Source organism: Salvelinus fontinalis, chromosome 30 (assembly GCF_029448725.1).
Source record: "Salvelinus fontinalis isolate EN_2023a chromosome 30, ASM2944872v1, whole genome shotgun sequence".
Lineage (NCBI taxonomy): Eukaryota > Metazoa > Chordata > Actinopteri > Salmoniformes > Salmonidae > Salvelinus > Salvelinus fontinalis.
In genome coordinates this window covers 14,583,915-14,604,262 of record NC_074694.1, presented here as the reverse complement: position 1 = coordinate 14,604,262, position 20,348 = coordinate 14,583,915, and the positions used below count along the sequence as shown (strand labels likewise).

At 41.9% G+C, this 20,348-nt stretch overlaps 1 protein-coding gene across 3 annotated transcripts in view; it reads left to right on the top strand.

Annotated features, from left to right (window-relative positions):
- Positions 1-20,348, top strand: part of LOC129828690 (CUB and sushi domain-containing protein 1-like) — a 466,738-nt gene that overhangs the window by 290,995 nt on the left and 155,395 nt on the right. For all 3 annotated transcript variants that reach the window (XM_055889829.1, XM_055889828.1, XM_055889827.1), the window contains exons 6-7: positions 13,568-13,680; positions 14,956-15,033. In XM_055889829.1, the coding sequence (XP_055745804.1) occupies positions 13,568-13,680; positions 14,956-15,033 (191 nt within the window). The remainder of the gene's footprint in view (positions 1-13,567; positions 13,681-14,955; positions 15,034-20,348) is intronic.

Below are 20,348 nucleotides of genomic sequence, written 5' to 3'. Positions count from 1 at the left end.
TGAAAGCTTAAATTCTTCTTAATATAACTGCACTGTCCAATTTACAGTAGCTATTACTGCGAAAAAATGCCATGCTATTGTTTGAGGAGAGCTCCTAACAACAAAACACTTTTTTCACCGCAATAGGTTTGATAAATTCACCTCTGAAGGTGAAATGTGTGTACTTACATTCTGAAATCTTGCTCTGATTTATCATCCAAAGGGTCCCAGAGATAAGAGGAAGTGTCGTTTGTTAGATAAAATTATTTTTCATATCCTAAAAGGTCCAGATAGTATGCACGATTTTTTTTGTATTTCAACTCGTTCAATTTGCAAAGAAAGGAATCTGTGAAAATCTCACCCTAAACGTTGTTTCAACGAGTCAAATCACGTTCATATGTATTCCTCAGAGATCCTAGAAGGTAACAAGACTTCACTATATCATTAGGGGTGTAGTATATCCTATAGGACACCATATTTGGTTAGAGAGCAACACCTTCATGGCACGCCGATGACGCGGGTGGTCATCACTTGAACAACTGTATCGTTGTCAACTAAGCACCAATCAGAGTCAAACAAAGCTAGCTAGACAGCCAATGAGCTGGGCTTTACGGGAGTATCCGGAAAATGTAAAATGTAGCTACTAACCTTGTACGACAGCATGCCTTTTAATTTTGGACCAAAATTATAAGGATATTCAGAGTTATGAAAACTGGTTGTTTTGCAAATGTTGAACTTATACAATGGCTACTAAAACTTGGAAAGCTGAATCAAAGTCCAAGTGTACAGAGTTGATGATATTCTTGCAAAAAAATGTAATATGAATGCGAATGTCTCCCTCACGATTTGCCCAAATGTACCTGGGGACTTCACACTAAAAGTATTGTCGTTCACTCATACTTCAAGTTATCCATCTGAAACTTTGCACACACACTGCTGCCATCTTGTGGACACTATCGGAATTACAACCAGAGTAATGGCTAGAACTGTGAACTTTCTCTGCATTTCAAAGTTTGTGGTAGAAAAAGATTGGTTGGTTTTTCTTTGTATTTTCTTCTACCAGATCTATTGTGTTATATTCTCCTACATTCACTTCACATTTCCACAAACTACAAAGTGTTTCCTTTCAAATGATACCAAGAATATGCATATCCTTGCTTCGGGACCTGAGCTACAGGCAGTTAGATTTGGGTATGTCATTTAGGCAAAAATTGGAAAAAAGAGGGCTATTCCTAAGAAGCTTTAGCTAAGGCATTTGTGAAAATGATGTAGAAATATAGAGTGGGAAAAAGGCAGTGCTTTTGGACAATTAATAGACACTGCAGTAAATACAACCTAATAAAAACATCTGTCTTATCCAGGATCCAGAGTCTACGCAGACCGGTGCGCCATAGCCAATCAGAGCTACTGTAGGCCTTTATGCAAACAAGCCATTTGCCACACAGTCCTGCCATCATTCACTGAACTGGACTGTGTGTTTACAGGAAGTTGCAACAGCGAGACTTTATATCATTAGAATGCATTCGGCAAAAGCCACAAAATACACCTGAATGGATTTGGGAACTTTACAGTCCTATTGATCAAACAACCATAAAAGGTAGGCTATCTTTCCCTATATGCACATCAACAACATCAAGATCAAAACTACTGCTAGCCAGAGCAATATGAGCTAAAATCTAACGAAGGAACATCATGCCAGAAACCCTAGACCCACTCCAATTCGCATACTGCCCCAACAGATCCCCAGATGAGGCAATCTCAATCTCACTCCACACTGCCCTTTCCCGCCTGGACAAAAGGAATACCTATGTAATAATGCTGTTCATTAACTACAGCTCAGTGTGCAATACCATAGTGACCACAAAGCTCATCACTAAGCTAAGGACCCTGGGACTAAACACTTCCATCTGCAACTGCATCCTGAACTTCCTGATGGGCTGCCCCCAGGTGGTAAGGGGTAGGTAACAACACATCTGCCACGCTTATCCTCAACACTGGGGCTCCTCAGGGGTGCCTGCTTAGTCCCATCCTGTACTCCCTGTTCACCCACGACTCCGTGGCCAAGCACAACTCCAACACAATCATTACATAGGTGTAAAGATGGTGTAGCAGTCAGACATCGTTGTCTTTGTCTTGTCCCTTGTATATATCTATTTACATATTTTACTTCGCATATCTTTTAAACATATTTTCCTAAACATCAACTTCTAAATATTCTCCTGCAACCCGCCTCACCCAATGTGGCGTGGATCTGCTTTTTTCTAAAGTATTTCTATTTACTTCGGATCTGGAATCCCTCAACTGAAGATAGCCAGCTAACTACCTACCAGCTATCAGTTAGCAAACAATTGCTATCGGTCATCAGCCAACCTTTAACTCGGAAAGCTCTCGCCATTTCGAACAACGTGACTCAAACCAGAGCATAACGGACCTATTTCTCTCTATATCCCTGGATTTCTACCGCAAACTCTGAACATTTTCATCTGGATCTTTGCAACTAGCTAACCACAATCCCGGGTGACCACTCCTGGCTACCGTTTCCATCCCGGAGCAAGCACCAATTAGCCTGAAGGGCTCCAGCCCCAGGGCTCCTGTGCTACCACCGAAGCCCACTCCTGGGCTACAATATCCGGACCCCTTCTACTGCCGTTACGGGGCACGGATCCTCTGCGACTGGAATACCGACATAATCTGCCCGAGGACTCCAACAGGCCCCTCAGGCGCGGCGCCCGCTGATGGCCCATTCTGTTAACCTGCTAGACCTGCTAGCTACCTAGAGCTACCTGGAACCCTACTAATTCCACGACTGGTCTATCGACGTCACCGCACAAAGAGGCAAAACAGACTTACCCACATCGCGACGACCCCCAAAGGCTAACTTGCTAGCCCCGGTCAACTAACTGCTAGCTTGCCTGCCCCGGTCTGCTAACTGCTAGCTTGCCTGCCCCGGTTTGCTAACTGCTAGCTTGCCTGCCCCGGTCTGCTAACTGCTTGCTGGCTAACCCGGTCTGCTAACTGCTAGCTTGCCAGCCCCGGTCTGCTAACTGCTAGCTTGCCTGCCCCGGTCTGCTAACTGCTAGCTTGCCAGCCCCGGTCTGCTAACTGCTAGCTTGTTTAGCCTCAGGCTACTAACTCTTAGCTTGTCTGACTTGTCTAACTGTCTGAATCGCCGTGTCCCCAGTCAGCCCAACCACTCCCTGGACCCATATGTTCACTTGGCTACGCATGCCTCTCTCTAATATCAATATGCCTCGTCCATTACAGTCCTGCTTAGTGATTAATGTCTTAGTTCACTGTAGAGCCTCTAGCCCTGCTCAATATGCCTTAACCAACCATGTTGTTCCACCTCCTGCATATGCAATGACATCACCTGGTTTAAACGTCTCTAGAGACTATATCTCTCTCATCATTACTCAATGCCTAGGTTTACCTCCAATGTACTCACATCCTACCTTACCTTTGTCTGTACACTATGCCTTGAATCTATGCTATCGAGCCCAGAAACCTGCTCCTTTTACTCTCTGTTCCTAACGTGCTAGACGGCCAGTTCGTATAGCATTTAGCCGTACCCTTATCCTACTTCTCCTCTGTCCCTCTGGTGATGTAGAGGTTAATCCAGGCCCTGCAGTGCCTAGCCCCACTCCCACTCCCCAGGTGCTTTCATTTGTTGACTTCTGTAACCGTAAAAGCCTTGGTTTCATGCATGTTAACATTAGAAGCCTACTCCCTAAGTTTGTTTTACTCACTGCTTTAGCACACTCTTAGCCGTGTCTGAATCCTGGCTTAGGAAAACCACCAAAAACCCTGAAATCTCCATCGCTAACTATAACATTTTCCGCCAAGATAGAACTGCCAAAGGGGGCGGTGTTGCAATCTACTGCAAAGATAGCCTGCAGAGTTCTGTATTACTATCCAAGTCTGTACCCAAACAATTCTAGCTTCTACTTCTAAAAATTCACCTTTCCAGAAACAAGTCTCTCACTGTTGCCGCTTGCTATAGACCTCCCTCTGCCCCCAGCTGTGCCCTCGATACCATATGTGAATTGATTGCCCCCCCATCTATCTTCTGAGCTCGTGCTACTAGGTGACCGAAACTGGGACATGCTTAACACCCCGGCCATCCTACAATCTATGCTTGATGCCCTCAATCTCACACAAATTATCAATGAACCTACCAGGTACATCTCCAAATCCGTAAACATGGGCACACTCATAGATGTCATCCTAACTAACTCGCCCTCCAAATACACCTCTGCTGTTTTCAATCAAGATCTCAGCGATCACTGCCTCATTGCCTGCATCCGTAATGGGTCTGCGACCAAACGACCACCCCTCATCACTGTCAAAAGCTCGCTAAAACACTTCTGCGAGCAGGCCTTTCTAAATCGACCTGGCCGGGGTATCCTGGAGTGACATTGACCTCATCCCGTCAGCAGATGATGCCTGGCTATTCTTTAAAAGTGCCTTCCTCACCATCTTAAATAAGCATGCCCCATTCAAAAAATGTAGAACTAGGAATAGATAAAGTCCTTGGTTTACTCCAGACCTGTCTGCCATTGACCAACACAAAAACATCCTGTGGCGTTCTGCATTAGCATCGAATAGCCCCCGTGATATGCAACTTTTCAGGGAAGTAAGGAACAAATATACACAGGCAGTTAGGAAAGCTAAGGCTAGCTTTTTCAAACAGAAATTTGCATCCTGTAGTACTAACTCAAAAAGGTTCTGGGACACTGTAAAGTCCATGGCGATTAAGAGCACCTCCTCCCAGCTGCCCACTGCTCTGAGGCTAGGAAACACTGTCACCACCGATAAATCCACTACAATTGAGAATTTCAATAAGCATTTCTCTACGGCTGGCCATGCTTTCCACCTGACTACCCATACCCCGGTCAACTGCCCGGCACCCTCCACAGCAACCCGCCAAAGCCCCCACCATTTCTCCTTCACCCAAATCCAGATAGCTGATGTTCTGAAAGAGCTGCAAAATCTGGTCCCCTACAAATCAGCCGGGCTAGACAAACTGAACCCTCTCTTCCTAAAATGATCTTCCGAAATTGTTGCAACCCTTATTACTAGCCTGTTCAACCTCTCTTTCGTATTGTCTGAGATTCCCAAAGATTGGAAAGCTGCCACGGTCATCCCCCTCTTCAAAGGGGGTGACACTCTAGACCCAAACTGCTACAGACCTATATTTATCCTACCCTCTTTCTAAGGTCTTCGAAAGCCAAGTTAACAAACAGATTACCGACCATTTTGAATCCCACCGTACCTTCTCCGCTATGCAATCTGGTTTCAGAGCTGGTCATGGGTGCACCTCAGCCACGCTCAAGCTCCTAAACAACATAATAACCGCCATCGATAAGAGACATTATTGCGCAGCCGTATTCATCGACCTGGCCAAGGCTTTCGACTCTGTCAATCACCACATTCTTATTGGCAGACTCGACAGCCTTGGTTTCTCAAATGATTGCCTCGCCTGGTTTACCAACTACTTCTCTGATAGAGTTCAGTGTGTCAAATCGGAGGGCCTGTTGTCCGGACCTCTGGCAGTCTCGATGGGGGTGCCACAGGGTTCAATCCTCGGGCTGACTCTCTTCTCTGTATACATCAATGATGTTGCTCTTGCTGCTGGTGATTCTCTGATACACCTCTACGCAGACGACACCACTCTGTATACTTCTGGCCCCTCTTTGGACACTGTGTTAACTAACCTCTAGATGAGCTTCAATGCCATACAACACTCCTTCCGTGGCCTCCAATTGCTCTTAAACGCAAGTAAAACTAAATGCATGCTATTCAACCGATCACTGCCCGCACCTGCTCGCCCGTCCAGCATCACTACTCTGGACGGCTCTGACTTAGAATACGTGAACAACTACAAATACCTAGGTGTCTGGTTAGACTGTAAACTCTCCTTCCAGACTCACATTAAGCATCTCCTATCCAAAATTAAATCTAGAATCGGCTTCCTTTATCGCAACAAAGCATCCTTCACTCATGCTGCCAAACATACCCTCGTAAAACTGACCATCCTACCGATCCTCGACTTCGGTGATGTCATCTATAAAATAGCCTCCAACACTCTACTCAACAAACTGGATGCAGTCTATCACAGTGCCATCTGTTTTGTCACCAAAGCGCCATACACTACCCACCATTGCGACCTGTACGCTCTCGTTGGTTGGCCCTCGCTTCATACTCGTCGCCAAATCCACTGGCTACAGGTTATCTACAAGTCTCTGCTAGGTAAAGCCCCGCCTTATCTCAGCTCACTGGTCACTATAGCAGCACCCACTCGTAGCATGCGCTCCAGCAGGTATATCTCACTGGTCACCCCCAAAGCCAATTCCTCCTTTGGTCGTCTTTCCTTCCAGTTCTCTGCTGCCAATGACTGGAACGAACTGCAAAAATCTCTGAAGCTGGATACACTTATCTCCCTCACTAGCTTTAAGCACCAGCTGTCAGAGCAGCTCACAGATTACTGCACCTGTACATAGCCTATCTATAATTTAGCCCAAACAACTACCTCTTCCCCTACTGTACTTATTTATTTTGCTCCTTTGCACCCCATTATCTCTATTTCTACTTTGCACATTCTTCCACTGCAAATCTACCATTCCATGGTCCAAACACACCAAGACAGTTGTGACAACACCTTTTCCCCCTCAGGAGACTGAAAAGATTTGGCATGGGTCCCCAGATCCTCAAAAAGTTCTACAGCTGCACCATCAAGAGCATCCGGACTATTTGCATTACCGCCTGGTATGGCAACTGCTCGGCATCTGACCGTATGGCGCCATAGAGGGTACGGCCCAGTACATCACTAGGGCCAGGCTTCCTGACATCTATGAACTATATACCAGGCGGTGTCAGAGGAAGGACCAAACAATTGTCAAACACTCCAGTCACCCAAGTCATAGACTCTTCTCTCTGCTACCGCACGGCAAGCAGAACCGGAGTGCCAAGTCTAGGATCAAAAGGCTCCTTAACAGCTTCTACCCCCAAGCCATAAGACTGCTGAACAATTAATCAAATGGCCACCTGGGCTATTTACATCGACCACCCCCCCTCTTTGTTTTTACACTACTGCTACTCGCTGTTTATTATCTATGCATAGTCACTTTACAAATTACCTTAACTAATCTGTACCCCGCACATTGACTCGGTACCAGTACCCCTTGTATATAGCCTCGTTGTTATGTAATTTTGTTTTGTTACTTTTTTTTTTTTCTTTTTTTTTTACTTTAGTCAATTTCTTGAACTGCATTGTTGGTTAAGGGCTTGTTATCTAGAATGTTCGTTACTAACTATTACTTTTTTGCCTACATTTACTGACACCGGTCATATTCTGCATTCGTAAATTCATCAGTTATTCTGCACTCTGGCACACTGAGACGAGAGTGCTCTGAAATCGGCGAAGATAGCCATAGTATATTGTGAATGCAAGAGATATGTTAACTGGATAACAGTTGTTCAAGTTCAGCATAACTAGCTAGCAAAGCAATTTACATTTTTGTTGCTAGCTAACCAAATGACACCTGCATCTCTAGCTATGTAGCCACTGAAAAACGATTTGAGGGGAAAAAGTCAGTCACCCACCCACTCCTCCAATGACATGACATCCTCCCAGTAGCTAGCTAGCTATCTAGCTAATGTAAGGCTATGTGTTTTCAGCTTGCTACATAAATAGATACGCTAGCCTATTAGCCACGTTATGACTTACTTGTGATCATTGCCCTTGCTAGTTTGATTGTACTGACATTCCTAAATTTGTCTATTTCTTGAACTGCATTGTTGGTTAAGGGCTTGTAAGTAAGCATTTCACAGAAAGGTACTGCTGTATTCGGCACATGTGACAAATACAATTTGATTCGATTTAGATAAAATTCAGCTACTTGGCCGTCAAAATTGCACTGATAAATGATGGGGAATTGTAGCCTGCTCATCCTTCTGCAGCTTGCCTGCCAATGCATGTTTATCCCAATCAAGCACCCAAGCTAGCTTGCTACATAAATAGATACTCTAGCCTATTAGCCACATTATTACTGACTTGTGATCATTTCCCTTGTTAGTTTGTTTGCACTGACATTCAAATCAAATTAAACTTAATTTGTCACATGCGCCGAATACAACAAGTGTAGACTTTACCGTAAAATGCTTACTTACAAGCCCTTAACTCTTCTTGAACTGCACTGTTGGTTAAGAAAATATTTACCTAGTAGACTAAAATAAAAAGTAATAATAAAAAGTAACACAATAAGAATAACAATATCGAGGCTATATTCAGGGGGCACCGGTACCCAGTCAGTGTGCGGGGGTTCAGGTTAGTTAAGGTAATTTGTACATGTAGGAGGGGGTGAAGTGACTATGCATAGATAATAAACAGCGAGTAGCAGCAGAGTACAACATGGGGGGGGGGGGGGTCAATGTAAATTGTCTGGTGGCAATTGTATTTTATTAATTGTTCAGCAGTCTTGGTGGTAGAAGCTGTTGAGGAGCTTTTTGGTCCTAGACATGGTGCTCCGGTAATGCTTGCCATGCGGTAGCAGAGAAACAGTCTTTAACTTGGTGACTGGAGTCTCTGACAATTTAATGGGCTTTCCTCTGACATCGGCTATTATATAGGTCCTGGATGGCAGGAAGCTTGGCCCCAGATGTACTGGGCCATTCGCTCCACCCTCTGTAACGCCTTACGGTCAGATGCCGAGCAATTGCCATACCAGGCGGTGATGCAACCGATCAGGATGCTCTCGATGGTGCAGCTGTATAACCTTTAGAAGATCTGGGGAGCCATGCCAAATCTTTTCAGTCTCCTGAGGGGGATAAGGTTTTGTCGTGCCCTCTTCACAACTGTCTTGGTATGTTTGGACAATGATAGTTCGTTGGTGATGTGGACACCAAGGAACTTGAAACTCTTGACCCGCTCCACTAAAGCCCGTCAATGTCAATGGGGGCCTGTTCGGCCCGTCTTTTCCTGTAGTCCACGATCAGCTCCTTTATCTTGCTCACATTGAGGGAGAGGTTGTTGTCCTAGCACCATACTGCCAGTTCTCTGACCTCCTCCCTATAGGCCGTCTCATTGTTGTCTGTGATCCGGCCTACCACTGGTGTGTCGTCAGCAAACTTAATGAATGTGTTGGAGTCGTGTTTTGCCACGCAGTCATGGGTGAACAGAGAATACAGAAGAGGACTAAGTACACACTCCTGAGGGGCCCCAGTGTTAAGGATCAGCATGGCAGACGTGTTGCTGCATACTCTAACTACCTGGGGGCGGCCCATCAGGAAGTCCAGGATCCAGTTGCAGAGGGAGGTGTTTAGTCCCAGAGTCCTTAGCTTAGTGATGAGCTTCGTGGGCACTATGGTGTTGAACACTGAGCTGTAGTCAGTGAACAGCATTCTCACATAGGTGTTCCTTTTGTCCAGGTGAGAAAGAGCAGTGTGGAGTGCGATTGAGATTGCATCATCTGTGGATCTGTTGGGGCAGTATGCGAATTGGAGTGGGTCTAGGGTGTCCGGGAGGATGCTGTTGATGTGAGCCATGACCAGCCTTTCAAAGCACTTCATGGCTACCGACGTGAGTGCCACGGACGGTAATCATTTAGGCAGGTTACCTTCGCTTCCTTGGGCACAGGGAATATGGTGGTCTGCTTGAAACATGTAGGTATTACAGACTCAGTCAGGGAGAGGTTGAAAATGTCAGTGAAGACATTTGACAGTTGGTCTGCGCATGCTTTGAGTACACATCCTGGTAATCCGGCTGGCCTAGCGGCTTTGTGAATGTTGGCCTGTTTAAAGGTTTTCTTCACATCGGCTAACGAGAGCATTATCACACAGTCATCCAGAACAGCTGGTGCTCTCGTGCATGCTTCAGTGTTGCTTGCCTCGAAAAGAGCATAAATTCCTAGCCTTAGTTAAATTCGTCTGGTTTTGTCCAAAATATTGAGTAATTGAAAATTAAACAGTGCATCCCGAATGGAGGCAGCAAACAATGTTTTTTTAAATGCATTTTTAAAACCTCTTATAAAATTGGTTTTGTAGCATAAACTGGTATTTTATATTTTTGACTGATATTATGACTTTCTGTTTGTTTCATATCTGCAAAGCAGTTAAAACACTCTCAGTTCCACTATAAGTTACACAGCACATAATACAGTATGAGAATCAATTGTGTCCCTGAAGCATCGTTAGTCACTTAGCAATGGATATGAAGGAGATGTGTCAAGTGCTTCCATGGCGACAAATTATGTCACGTGACACCTTTTAACCAATTAAGTTCAGACTAGGATATGATCATCAGAAACATACTGTATTTGACAGAAGCCACAATGACCCAACTCCCTCTATGTATGGCTCTATTTGTCAGCTGTCATGCCAATCATGTTATTGTGCAAAAAAGTTTTGAAGGTGATAGAGGTCTTATAAACTCTCAGGCAGAATAATGGATGTTGAATGCATTTGACACCTCATGTGTGACAACAGATATTTTTGATTAATGTGTATGGACAGCAAGTTTTGCACAACAATTGTAAGGTACACTCTTAGAAAAAAAAGATGCTATCTAGAACCTAAAAGAGTTCTTCTTCTGTCCCCATAGAAGAACACTCTGAAGAACCCTTCACAGCACATAATACAATATGAGAATCAATTGTGTCCCTGAAGCATCGTTAGTCACTTAGCAATGGATATGAAGGAGATGTGTCAAGTGCTTCCATGGCGACAAATTATGTCACGTGACACCTTTTAACCAATTAAGTTGAACCCTTTTGGGTTCCATGTAGAACCTTCTGTTCTACATGGAACCTAAAAGTGTTCTACCTGGAACCAAAAATGATTATTCTATGGGGACAGCCGAAGAACCCTGTTGGAATTCTTTTTTTCTAAGAGTGTAGTGTCCAACGGTTGAGAAATCGTTGTGCCTTGAAGTGTGATCAAAATGTTATTATATTAATTCCATGGGATTTTGTTATATGACGATGTGTAGAATGTGCGTGGAAGGCACATTCAAATACTAGTAAAAGTCATCAGTGCAGATATATTTGTCCTCATGACCTGTCATACATTGTGTTTCCAAAGCTGAATTAACAATATTATAACTACTGCATAAAATGAAAGCTGAATTAACAATATAATAACTACTGTATAAAATAAAAGCCCTCCTTTCCTTTTAAGTTTTGCACCCACTTCACATTGGTTTTCAGTACATCATGATCTCATAACTACCACTACTCAATAAAATTATAAGGTTATAAACTCATTATAAACTATTGCCCCCCCCCCCCCCCCCCCTTTAATTTAAAATAGATTGACAAACAAGGATTTTCATGTTTGTAGAATAGATAGATCATACATTTCATTCTTACAAAACCTCCCTTGCATTGTCTTGGATTGAAGGTCCAGCCGGAGTTGGCACAGGACAGTGAGCGAATAGCAATTACTGCTGAGTGGTGTTTGGGTTTTTTCTCAATTTCTTTTTTAACAGTGTTGTTCATTGGAGTGTGAAAACTAGGCTGAGAGGAAGAGGCAGTCTGAGCAGAAATAAGGCAAAGGTCTTCCCAATACAAGGCACAAGGAAAAGGAGCAAGAATTAAAAGGAAATTGCTGCTGTACTTGAAATAACCACTGTGTTTTTAGTACTGTTTGTGAAGATTTAAGAGTTGGCTAATGAACAGGTATTGGTTTCAGTTGCTGGGAGGCTATTGAAATAAACAGAGATTGAACTGGACTTGTGTAACTAAAATGCCTGAGGTGTTGGTGGAACAATCATGTGTCCATGGTCTGAGGTACTTTACCTAAATTGCTACACCTGCAGCGACCCACTCCATCACCAAAGCTGCTTCCCATAAAGACTTCATTATGATTGGGAAATACAGATAGCACAGCATGTCGGTAAAGATTGATTTGAAAGATAACTGTACTGTCACCTCCCAAATTATTGGCACCCTTGATAAAGATGAGCAAAAAAGACTGTATCAAATAAATAATACAAATACCCAGCTATATTGCGTGCTCAACAAATTATATTATTTTACACTAATACAATTACTCCGAGAAAAAATATCAAAAGTAGATCCCAGATGTATAATGCATACTCAAGGGTTCTTCATCCTCCAGGGTTCTTTATACTCCAGGGTTCTTCCTCCTCCAAGGTTCTTCATCCAGGGTTCTTTATACTCCAGGTTTCTTCATCCAGGGTTCTTTATACTCCAGGGTTCTTCATCCTCCAAGGTTCTTCATCCAGGGTTCTTTATACTCCAGGTTTCTTCATCCAGGGTTCTTTATACTCCAGGGTTCTTCATCCTCCAAGGTTCTTCATCCAGGGTTCTTTATACTCCAGGTTTCTTCATCCAGGGTTCTTTATACTCCAGGGTTCTTCATCCTCCAAGATTCTTCATCCAGGGTTCTTTATACTCCAGGGTTCTTCATCCTCCAAGGTTCTTCATCCAGGGTTCTTTATACTCCAGGGTTCTTCATCTCCCAGGGTTCTCCATCCAGGGTTCTTTATACTCCAGGGTTCTTCATCCCCCAGGGTTCTTCAAACAGGATTCTTTATACTCCAGGGTTCTTCATCCCCCAGGGTTCATCATCCAGGGTTCTTTATACTCCAGGGTTCTTCATCCCTCAGGGTTCTTCATCCCTCAGGGTTCTTTATACTTCAGGGTTATTCCTCCTCCAAGGTTCTTCATCCAGGGTTCTTCATCCTCCAGGGTTCTTCATCCTCCAGGGTTCTTCATCCAGGGTTCTTCCTCCTCCAAGGTTCTTCATCCAGGGTTCTTTATACTTCAGGGTTCTTCCTCCTTCCAGGTTCTTCCCCCTTCAAGGTTCTTCATCCAGGGTTCTTTTTACTCCAGGGTTCTTCATCCTCCAGGGTTCTTCATCTTCCAGGGTCCTTCATCCCCCAGGGTTCTTCATCTTCCAGGGTCCTTCATCCCACAGGGTTCTTCATCCTCCAGCGTTCTTCATCCCAAAGGGTTCATCATCTTCCAGGGTTCTTCATCTTCCAGGGTCCTTCATCCCTCAGGGTTCTTCATCCCACAGGGTTCTTCATCCTCCAGCGTTCTTCATCCTCCAGCGTTCTTCATCCTCCAGCGTTCTTCATCCTTCAATTTGAACATCCATGCTTGCAAACACAAACCAGACACAGAAAGTTAATGCACATGGTTGCACGCTATGGGATATGCACTTAGCTTGTTGTTAAACCATTTAAACCAGCAGAATGGAGCAATACAGCCATTCTGAAAATATATCAAAATGTGTGATGATTACTCAAGGCATCTGTGAAGTAAATGGGCTAGAGCAGCTAAGTTAACCCTGCAAAATATAAAACAAACTGCTTTCGAATTGAGTATGACATTGTCTAACTCAGGCTAGAGTAAACCATGTGTGTGATTTTACAACACAAATGTTATTATATTAACCATTTGATCTGGTATGTACTCTTAGCATTCCTACCAGTTAATTCACTCTGTAATGATTCCTGAAGTCATGCAGTGCATATGTTCCATTGTTACTAACAGCGGCCCATGTGTTTCATTTTGATGGAGGTGTTGGGTCACTTGGTTGAAATTAGAATCTTATTTTCTTCCAGGCTGACCGGTATGAATCTACCTTCCCCCGTCATCAGCAGCAAGAACTGGCTACGGCTACATTTCACATCTGACAGCAACCATCGACGGAAAGGATTTAGTGCCCAGTACCAAGGTAAGGGGTCAGTGTCAGAGGGCTAGGAGAGATCTCTTCGCATTGCAGGCAGTCGTCAGTGCACATGGCAGTGAGTTCTTTGCCAGAGTTCAGCTAAACATGACGTCTTGGCCTGGCCTGGATTCTGCCAGCACACGGTTCGCAAGTATATGCATAGGTATTTCTCTGGTTTCTTTTGACGAAGTTCAACACGGCTTGAGGCCCTCCAGGCTTAGTCACTAAGTGTACTCTAAGATACTTCTGACTAAAAGAGAGTTGAGAAACTAAAGTCTGCACATTATATTTAAATTATTTAGGATTTGTGTGTATTTTCCGGTAAAATTACAATACTCCTTTTATTAATACCTGGCAAGGGGATGAAGTCATACTGGAGAGAGGATAACTCACACTGAACCTATTTTACCTTTCTCAGGGTTTAATTAGCTTTCCTGCATGACATAATTACCAGATTAGATTCCGAGTTGTATCCAAATCCAAATTGGCTCCCGCTGACACAAATGCAGGCTACGCATTGGGCTGCCTGCTGGGTACTGAGCCCAGTGGTGTTAGGTGACTGTGTGGCCACCACTATTCACAAGCTGGCCCTCCCTTGCCCTGCACAACAAATGACTCCTGTGCCTTGGATGTACTGATCCATAAAGACTAAATACCACAGACCCAATAATGCTGGTTGACGTTTATTGGGATGAATCTTGTCCTGGAGGCAGAGCTGAGCGATCTCCACTAGATAGGCCAGCTGCAAAGTCAAAATTGGCTATACATCGTAAAAAATCATAAAAACAAACATTTGCTTTTTGGTCTAAATTTAAGGTTAGGTTTGGGTATAAGGTTAGCAATGTGGTTAAGGTTAGGGTTAGGTTTAAAATCAGATTCTATAACTTTGTGTCTGTGCCAGCTAGTGACTACCCTGCAGCGCTGCCTACAGTGCATGAGTCATCCCAATAAATTCCAACTTGCAAGAGCACGGAAGCCTGGGCACATTGGCACCATCCTGGCCCTCTGCAATCACCTGGAGGACAGCTTGACATCTCTGCGTGTGAACTTCTACAGTAAACCCCATCTTCAAAGGATTTTGGGGAGGCAGGGAGGGACAGAGAGAGAGAGGGGGAAGCTGCTTGCATAGCAAGGAATCTCACAGAAGTGTTTGCACGTTGTGACAGATTTTCTTTCAGCCTTTGCTCTTAGGGTGTTTTGCTAATTAATATAATAATAATATATCATTTATGCTAATTACATAAATGGATTATAATGTGGACTATTTTCTCTCTCCAACAGTGAAAAAGGCCATTGAGCTGAAGTCAAGAGGGGTGAAAATGCTTCCCAGCAAAGACACAAACCACAAAAATGCTGTTTGTAAGTACTTTCTTATGCTCACGAAGGTTCCGTTTTTACCCACATTACATTTGTAATCGCACTATCATAAAATCAAGCATATCTTAAATAGTGTTTTCTTTCCCCAGGCAGTCCAAACAGTCCCGAAATGTACACTTATGATAAGCATTTTAAATTACGATAAGTATTTAGGATGTGGTATTTAGTATTTTATTCACATCCCCATTAGCTGTTGCAGAAGCTACAGAGTCAAACGAAGTAGGTTTTCTTACAAAGTTAAGTCAAACTGAGTGATATTTCATCCTACGGATCTCCACATACATTGGACAAGCCCTCTTTGTGTAAAAATTCATGCCATCTGTATTGGTCCATTGACAGTTATATGATCAATGTAAATATGTGCATAATTCTATTGCACAATTACTATTCATTACCCAGGGGGTATACTAACAGATTTTATCTGACAGATTTATTATATACTAAATCCACGAAATCCACCCAGTCTGACGTATGCGTATGCATGGTGATCAGGTGGTTCCCGATGTGATGTGTGTATGGATACAGATGGAGGATCTTAATTTGAGCCAGTTTGCTACAGCATGAAAATTAACCTGCAGCAACAGGAAATGTGAATTATCATGTTATTATTAATTAATGGACATTTTTGTAGTGGTTTGCTACAGTTTCCTTAAGAGAAAATCATGTCTGAAATGTCAAAGTGGGTGATCAAATTAAGATCCTACATCTGTATGTATGTGCACATACAATCTCTTTGACATGACAAATAACCACCTTTGATCAAAACGCTGTTACAAGAAATACATTGAACTTTTTTAATTCACACTGGCTAGTGTCCCAAAATGCATTTCAAACCCAGCTAGTACCACTACTGAGTTTCCAGGGAAGAAATACAATTAAGGTCATAGTATTTTTTTTATAGATGTTTTTTAAAAGTGGTAATATGTTTGATTATCAGTTAGACATGAGTAGCTATCACACATAATTCTGTGCATAATTGATCATGATGATTTTCACACATCCATATGTACACACATACCATAATCCAATTTAGAGTGTTTGCTTAGCATTTAATGTTTGCACAATTTCCATAACGTATTTTCCAAAAGATGCCCTTGATGCTATCTATAATGGTATGGGGAAAACAACCCCCTCTTTAACACCACATTAAATTGTATTAATAATTTGTTCCATGCTATGCTTCATAAAGCATGTTCTATTGCAATTAGTGTTACTAAATGACTGACTTTGCAAAAGTGAGGCACTATTTCTAATCTGGAATTTACATTTTAGGTACAATATATGGTGATATTAGATCCTGGATGGATAAACAAATAGCAATTATAAACACACTATTTTGTGACTCTGGTGTAAGGCAACCTTGTCAACTCGCAACATAATGCAGTGTATAAAACAAGTCCACTTTATATACTTGAATAGCATCAATAGGCTCAGGTAATTATTAACCAAGTTTGTAACTCTTAACTGCCATTAAAACATTCTAAATTCTGCAAAGCCAGAATTGATGTGGTCATTCATATATGAATATGTGTCACGTTCCTGACCTATTTATGTTAGTTTTTGTGTGTTAGTTGGTCAGGACGTGAGGTTGGGTGGGCATTCTATGTTATCTGTTTCTATGTTGGTTTTGGTTTGCCTGGTATGGCTCTTGATTAGAGGCAGGTGGTTTGCGTTTGCCTCTAATTAAGAGTCATATTTAGGTAGGGCATTCTCACTGTTTGTTTGTGGGTGATTGTCTCCTGTGTCTGTATGTATGTTCGTACCACATAGGACTGTAGCGTTTGTTTGTTTCGTTTCGATGTCGTCTGTTTTCCTGTACGTAAGTTTATGTTTAGTTATGTAAGTTTATGTTCAGGTTGCGTCAACGTCGTTTTGTTATTTTGTAAGCTTGTTAAAGTGTTTTGTTTCGTTTCGTGTTTTGCCATCATCGTTATCAAATAAAAGATGGCTTATTTCCCAAAGCCTGCGTTTTGGTCTGAGGATCCTTCTCTCCTCACCTCATCTGAGGATGAGGAGAGCACAAGCTGTTACAATATGCATATTATCACCATCACCAGACACTTTTAGATGAGGGATTAAGCTCAGGTCCTGACTCACTGTGGTCATTAAAGTTCCCATGGTGCTCATTTAAAGAGCAGAGGTGTAAAATCATGCACTCTGGCCAAACCCCGGATGTATAGCCAGCCTTCTCCTCATATCCTCCAAGACATCTAATTACTACAGCTAAATTTCAGTTGGACAGAATTATTTTAATCTTCATTGAAAAGGCAGATTTTTTGTAAATTTCGCTGATGGCTGGAAAGATGTCTGACATTGATCACCGAGATGGCTTCTCATTTTTCACGGGGTAAAAATTCCAACCACCTACACAGTGTGGAGCCTGTGTTTGCCATCAAAGGGGTATCCCCATTGGACCAAGAATGAATTGATACTGATCCAAACTGGCTGCCCACCTCTGTAAATTGTTTGCCAGCTTTTTAAAACTAGACTAGATCCAATGCTTAGGATAACAAGGGAAGGGAAATAATGCTTCCACAGTTTATTGCAGAATTTCGACCAGAAGGTCTTTGCCAGGCTAAGGTTGAAGTCCTGGCGAAAACCTTCTGGTCGAAACCTTGCTATTATCTGCGGGAGAATACAATAGTGTGTGGTTATTAATTACCCTTCCTTTTGATGGTCTCCAATTCCCGATCAAAAGAAGCACCTCTACCTGCACAAGTTTAGTAGATTGATTGCATGTGGGATGAAAGAGTTCTTTGTTCTATTGTGATTAACGTTGGGTAGCATAAAAATGCAGGCCTAAAGGAAGAAGTTTGTTATTCAAGCTACATTGGTCACTATCTAAAATTGTCTTAGCTTTACCTATAAAATACTAGATACTGTACAGTAGTAGATACTGTAGAAGATAGTGTATAAGATACTGTATTAATACTGTAGTAGATACTATACTGTAGGTACTGTAATAGATTCTGTAGATACCATCGTAGATACTGTAGTAGATCATTTAGTAGATATTGTAGTAGATATTATAGTAGATACTGTAGTAGATATTGTAGTAGATAGTGTATTAGATACTGTAGTAGATACTGTAGTAGATACTGTAGTAGATATTGTAGTAGATACTGTAGTAGATACTGTAGTAGATACTGTAGTGGATATTGTAGTAGATATTGTAGTAGATATTGTAGTAGATATTGTAGTAGATACTGTATTAGATACTGTAGTAGATACTGTAGTAGATATTGTAGTAGATATTGTAGTAGATACTGTAGTAGATACTGTAGTAGATATTGTAGTAGATACTGTAGTAGATATTGTAGTAGATACTGTAGTAGATACTGTAGTAGATATTGTAGTAGATACTGTATTAGATACTTTAGTACGTGAATCTTTCTGAGTGCTGTCTGTTGTATCATGATGACCTCACTGAATACCATCACAAGCATATTCAGTCTGTTCCAATCATTGGTGTTTACTTCAAATCCCAAACTAGGCAGCCATGGAAACAGTTAAAACAGATGAACAAATCTATAAAATATAGTTACTGTAGTTATATTTATAATGAAATCATTCTCAGAAAATAGAAGGATTTTACAAATTGGTATCTGTGTGTGCAGCAAAGTTCAGTTTGTTATCGGTGACAGTACCCAAATATTTATCTTAAGAAGCCAATCCGGGGATCTTGAATGATAGTAGTCCAGCAGCCATTGGTGGAGTGGGAAGTTTACCTTTCGCAGCAGAAGTGAGCTATGTGGGCTTCATCATTGATTATAACAGTAGTCTAGAGAAGTGTCGAAGTGGGGAGGCTGTGAGAAGAATGGATGCTTTGTTGTTGTTCTCCCTGTTATAAATTCCCTGCTAAAAAACACGCTGACCGACAAAATAGCTTTATTAACATAAGAAATAAAACTATTATGAAAGTAAAGTCATGATCCTTTTCATTTTCAAACCAAAGTCCTAACACAGAAAAGTGGAGTAAGATTATCATTGGGCAGAACAGGAAACAGAAATGGTGGTGCAAACAGCACATCAGTAAGCTGGACAAAAGCTTTGATTGGATGGTGGAACTTTTTAAAACTAATATCAGGATTCACAGGAGGTGACATTTGAAGACAACATCAAACAGAAATACATGACAATTGATCAAAAGGGATAGCAATGGCTGTCCATGCCGCTCACTCCATCAACACATTCTCTGACCTTGGCTTGAAACGAACATTATTATTGCACCGGATTTCATGGGATACGGTTAATACATTCTCAAATGCACTTGTATGATCTTAATTTTATCACTCTTATAGTGTATTCAAGGTTTAAAAAGCCTTCTAAAGTTTGTAATTTTCACTTTAAAATGTCAGACTTTATTTGCCCTAACAAAAAATGTATCAACCCCTACAAAAAATGACTATTAATTATAATCCACATTTCCTGCTGCTGCAGGATTACTTTCCTGCTGTGGCATACTGGTTCAAATAAAAATCCTACATCTGTACGTATCCTCCAATATACGATTTCTCGCAAGTAGCATGTTGATCTTTTATAGAAAGTAATGGTCACTTAAACCAAAGCCACATGGTACATTGAGAGTTCACGCATAGAAATTGTTTACAGTATGAAAGGATTCTGTAGTCTGTGATTACTGTGCAGTGCATCAAAAGGAATGGATGGAAAAAGGGCAACAACAAAAAAGTTTTGTTTTTTTTCAATGCCTTTTGCACCAGCTTTTTGTGACCAAGTTAAAATGATGTGTAAGCTGACCTAATGTGGTTCTGGGCCCGTAAACAAACTGAGGTTACGTGACAGAATGATGCAGAAATTAAGGTGAGAACACAAACACACACTGGCACAGGAATGGTGGAAGAGGATATGCTATGAAGCATGACCTTTTCACAGTTTGTTTTCGTTATATTGCCACGAGCAGTGAATCATTAAAGCTCCTGTCATCACAAGGTGGAAGTACATATTTCATATCTGAATGCAACCCATACAAATGTTATGATGAAACATTTACTTGTAGAGGCTGTCTTATTTCTATAGCTGTTGATCCACCTGTTCATTTATTTCTCTTTAAGCAAAGCTCATTATCAAGTTCACTATAAAAAATGTATTGTTCTTTTGATAAATGCACCTATCCATCTCTTGTTCTGTAAATTGTATGACCATTTTCTTACCTTCTTACGTAAATTTGCAATTGTGCGTATGCTAACATACACTGAGTGTACGAAACAGACCTTTCCTAATATTGAGTTTCACCCCCTTTTGCCTTCAGAAAAGCCTCAGTTCGTTGGGGCATGGAC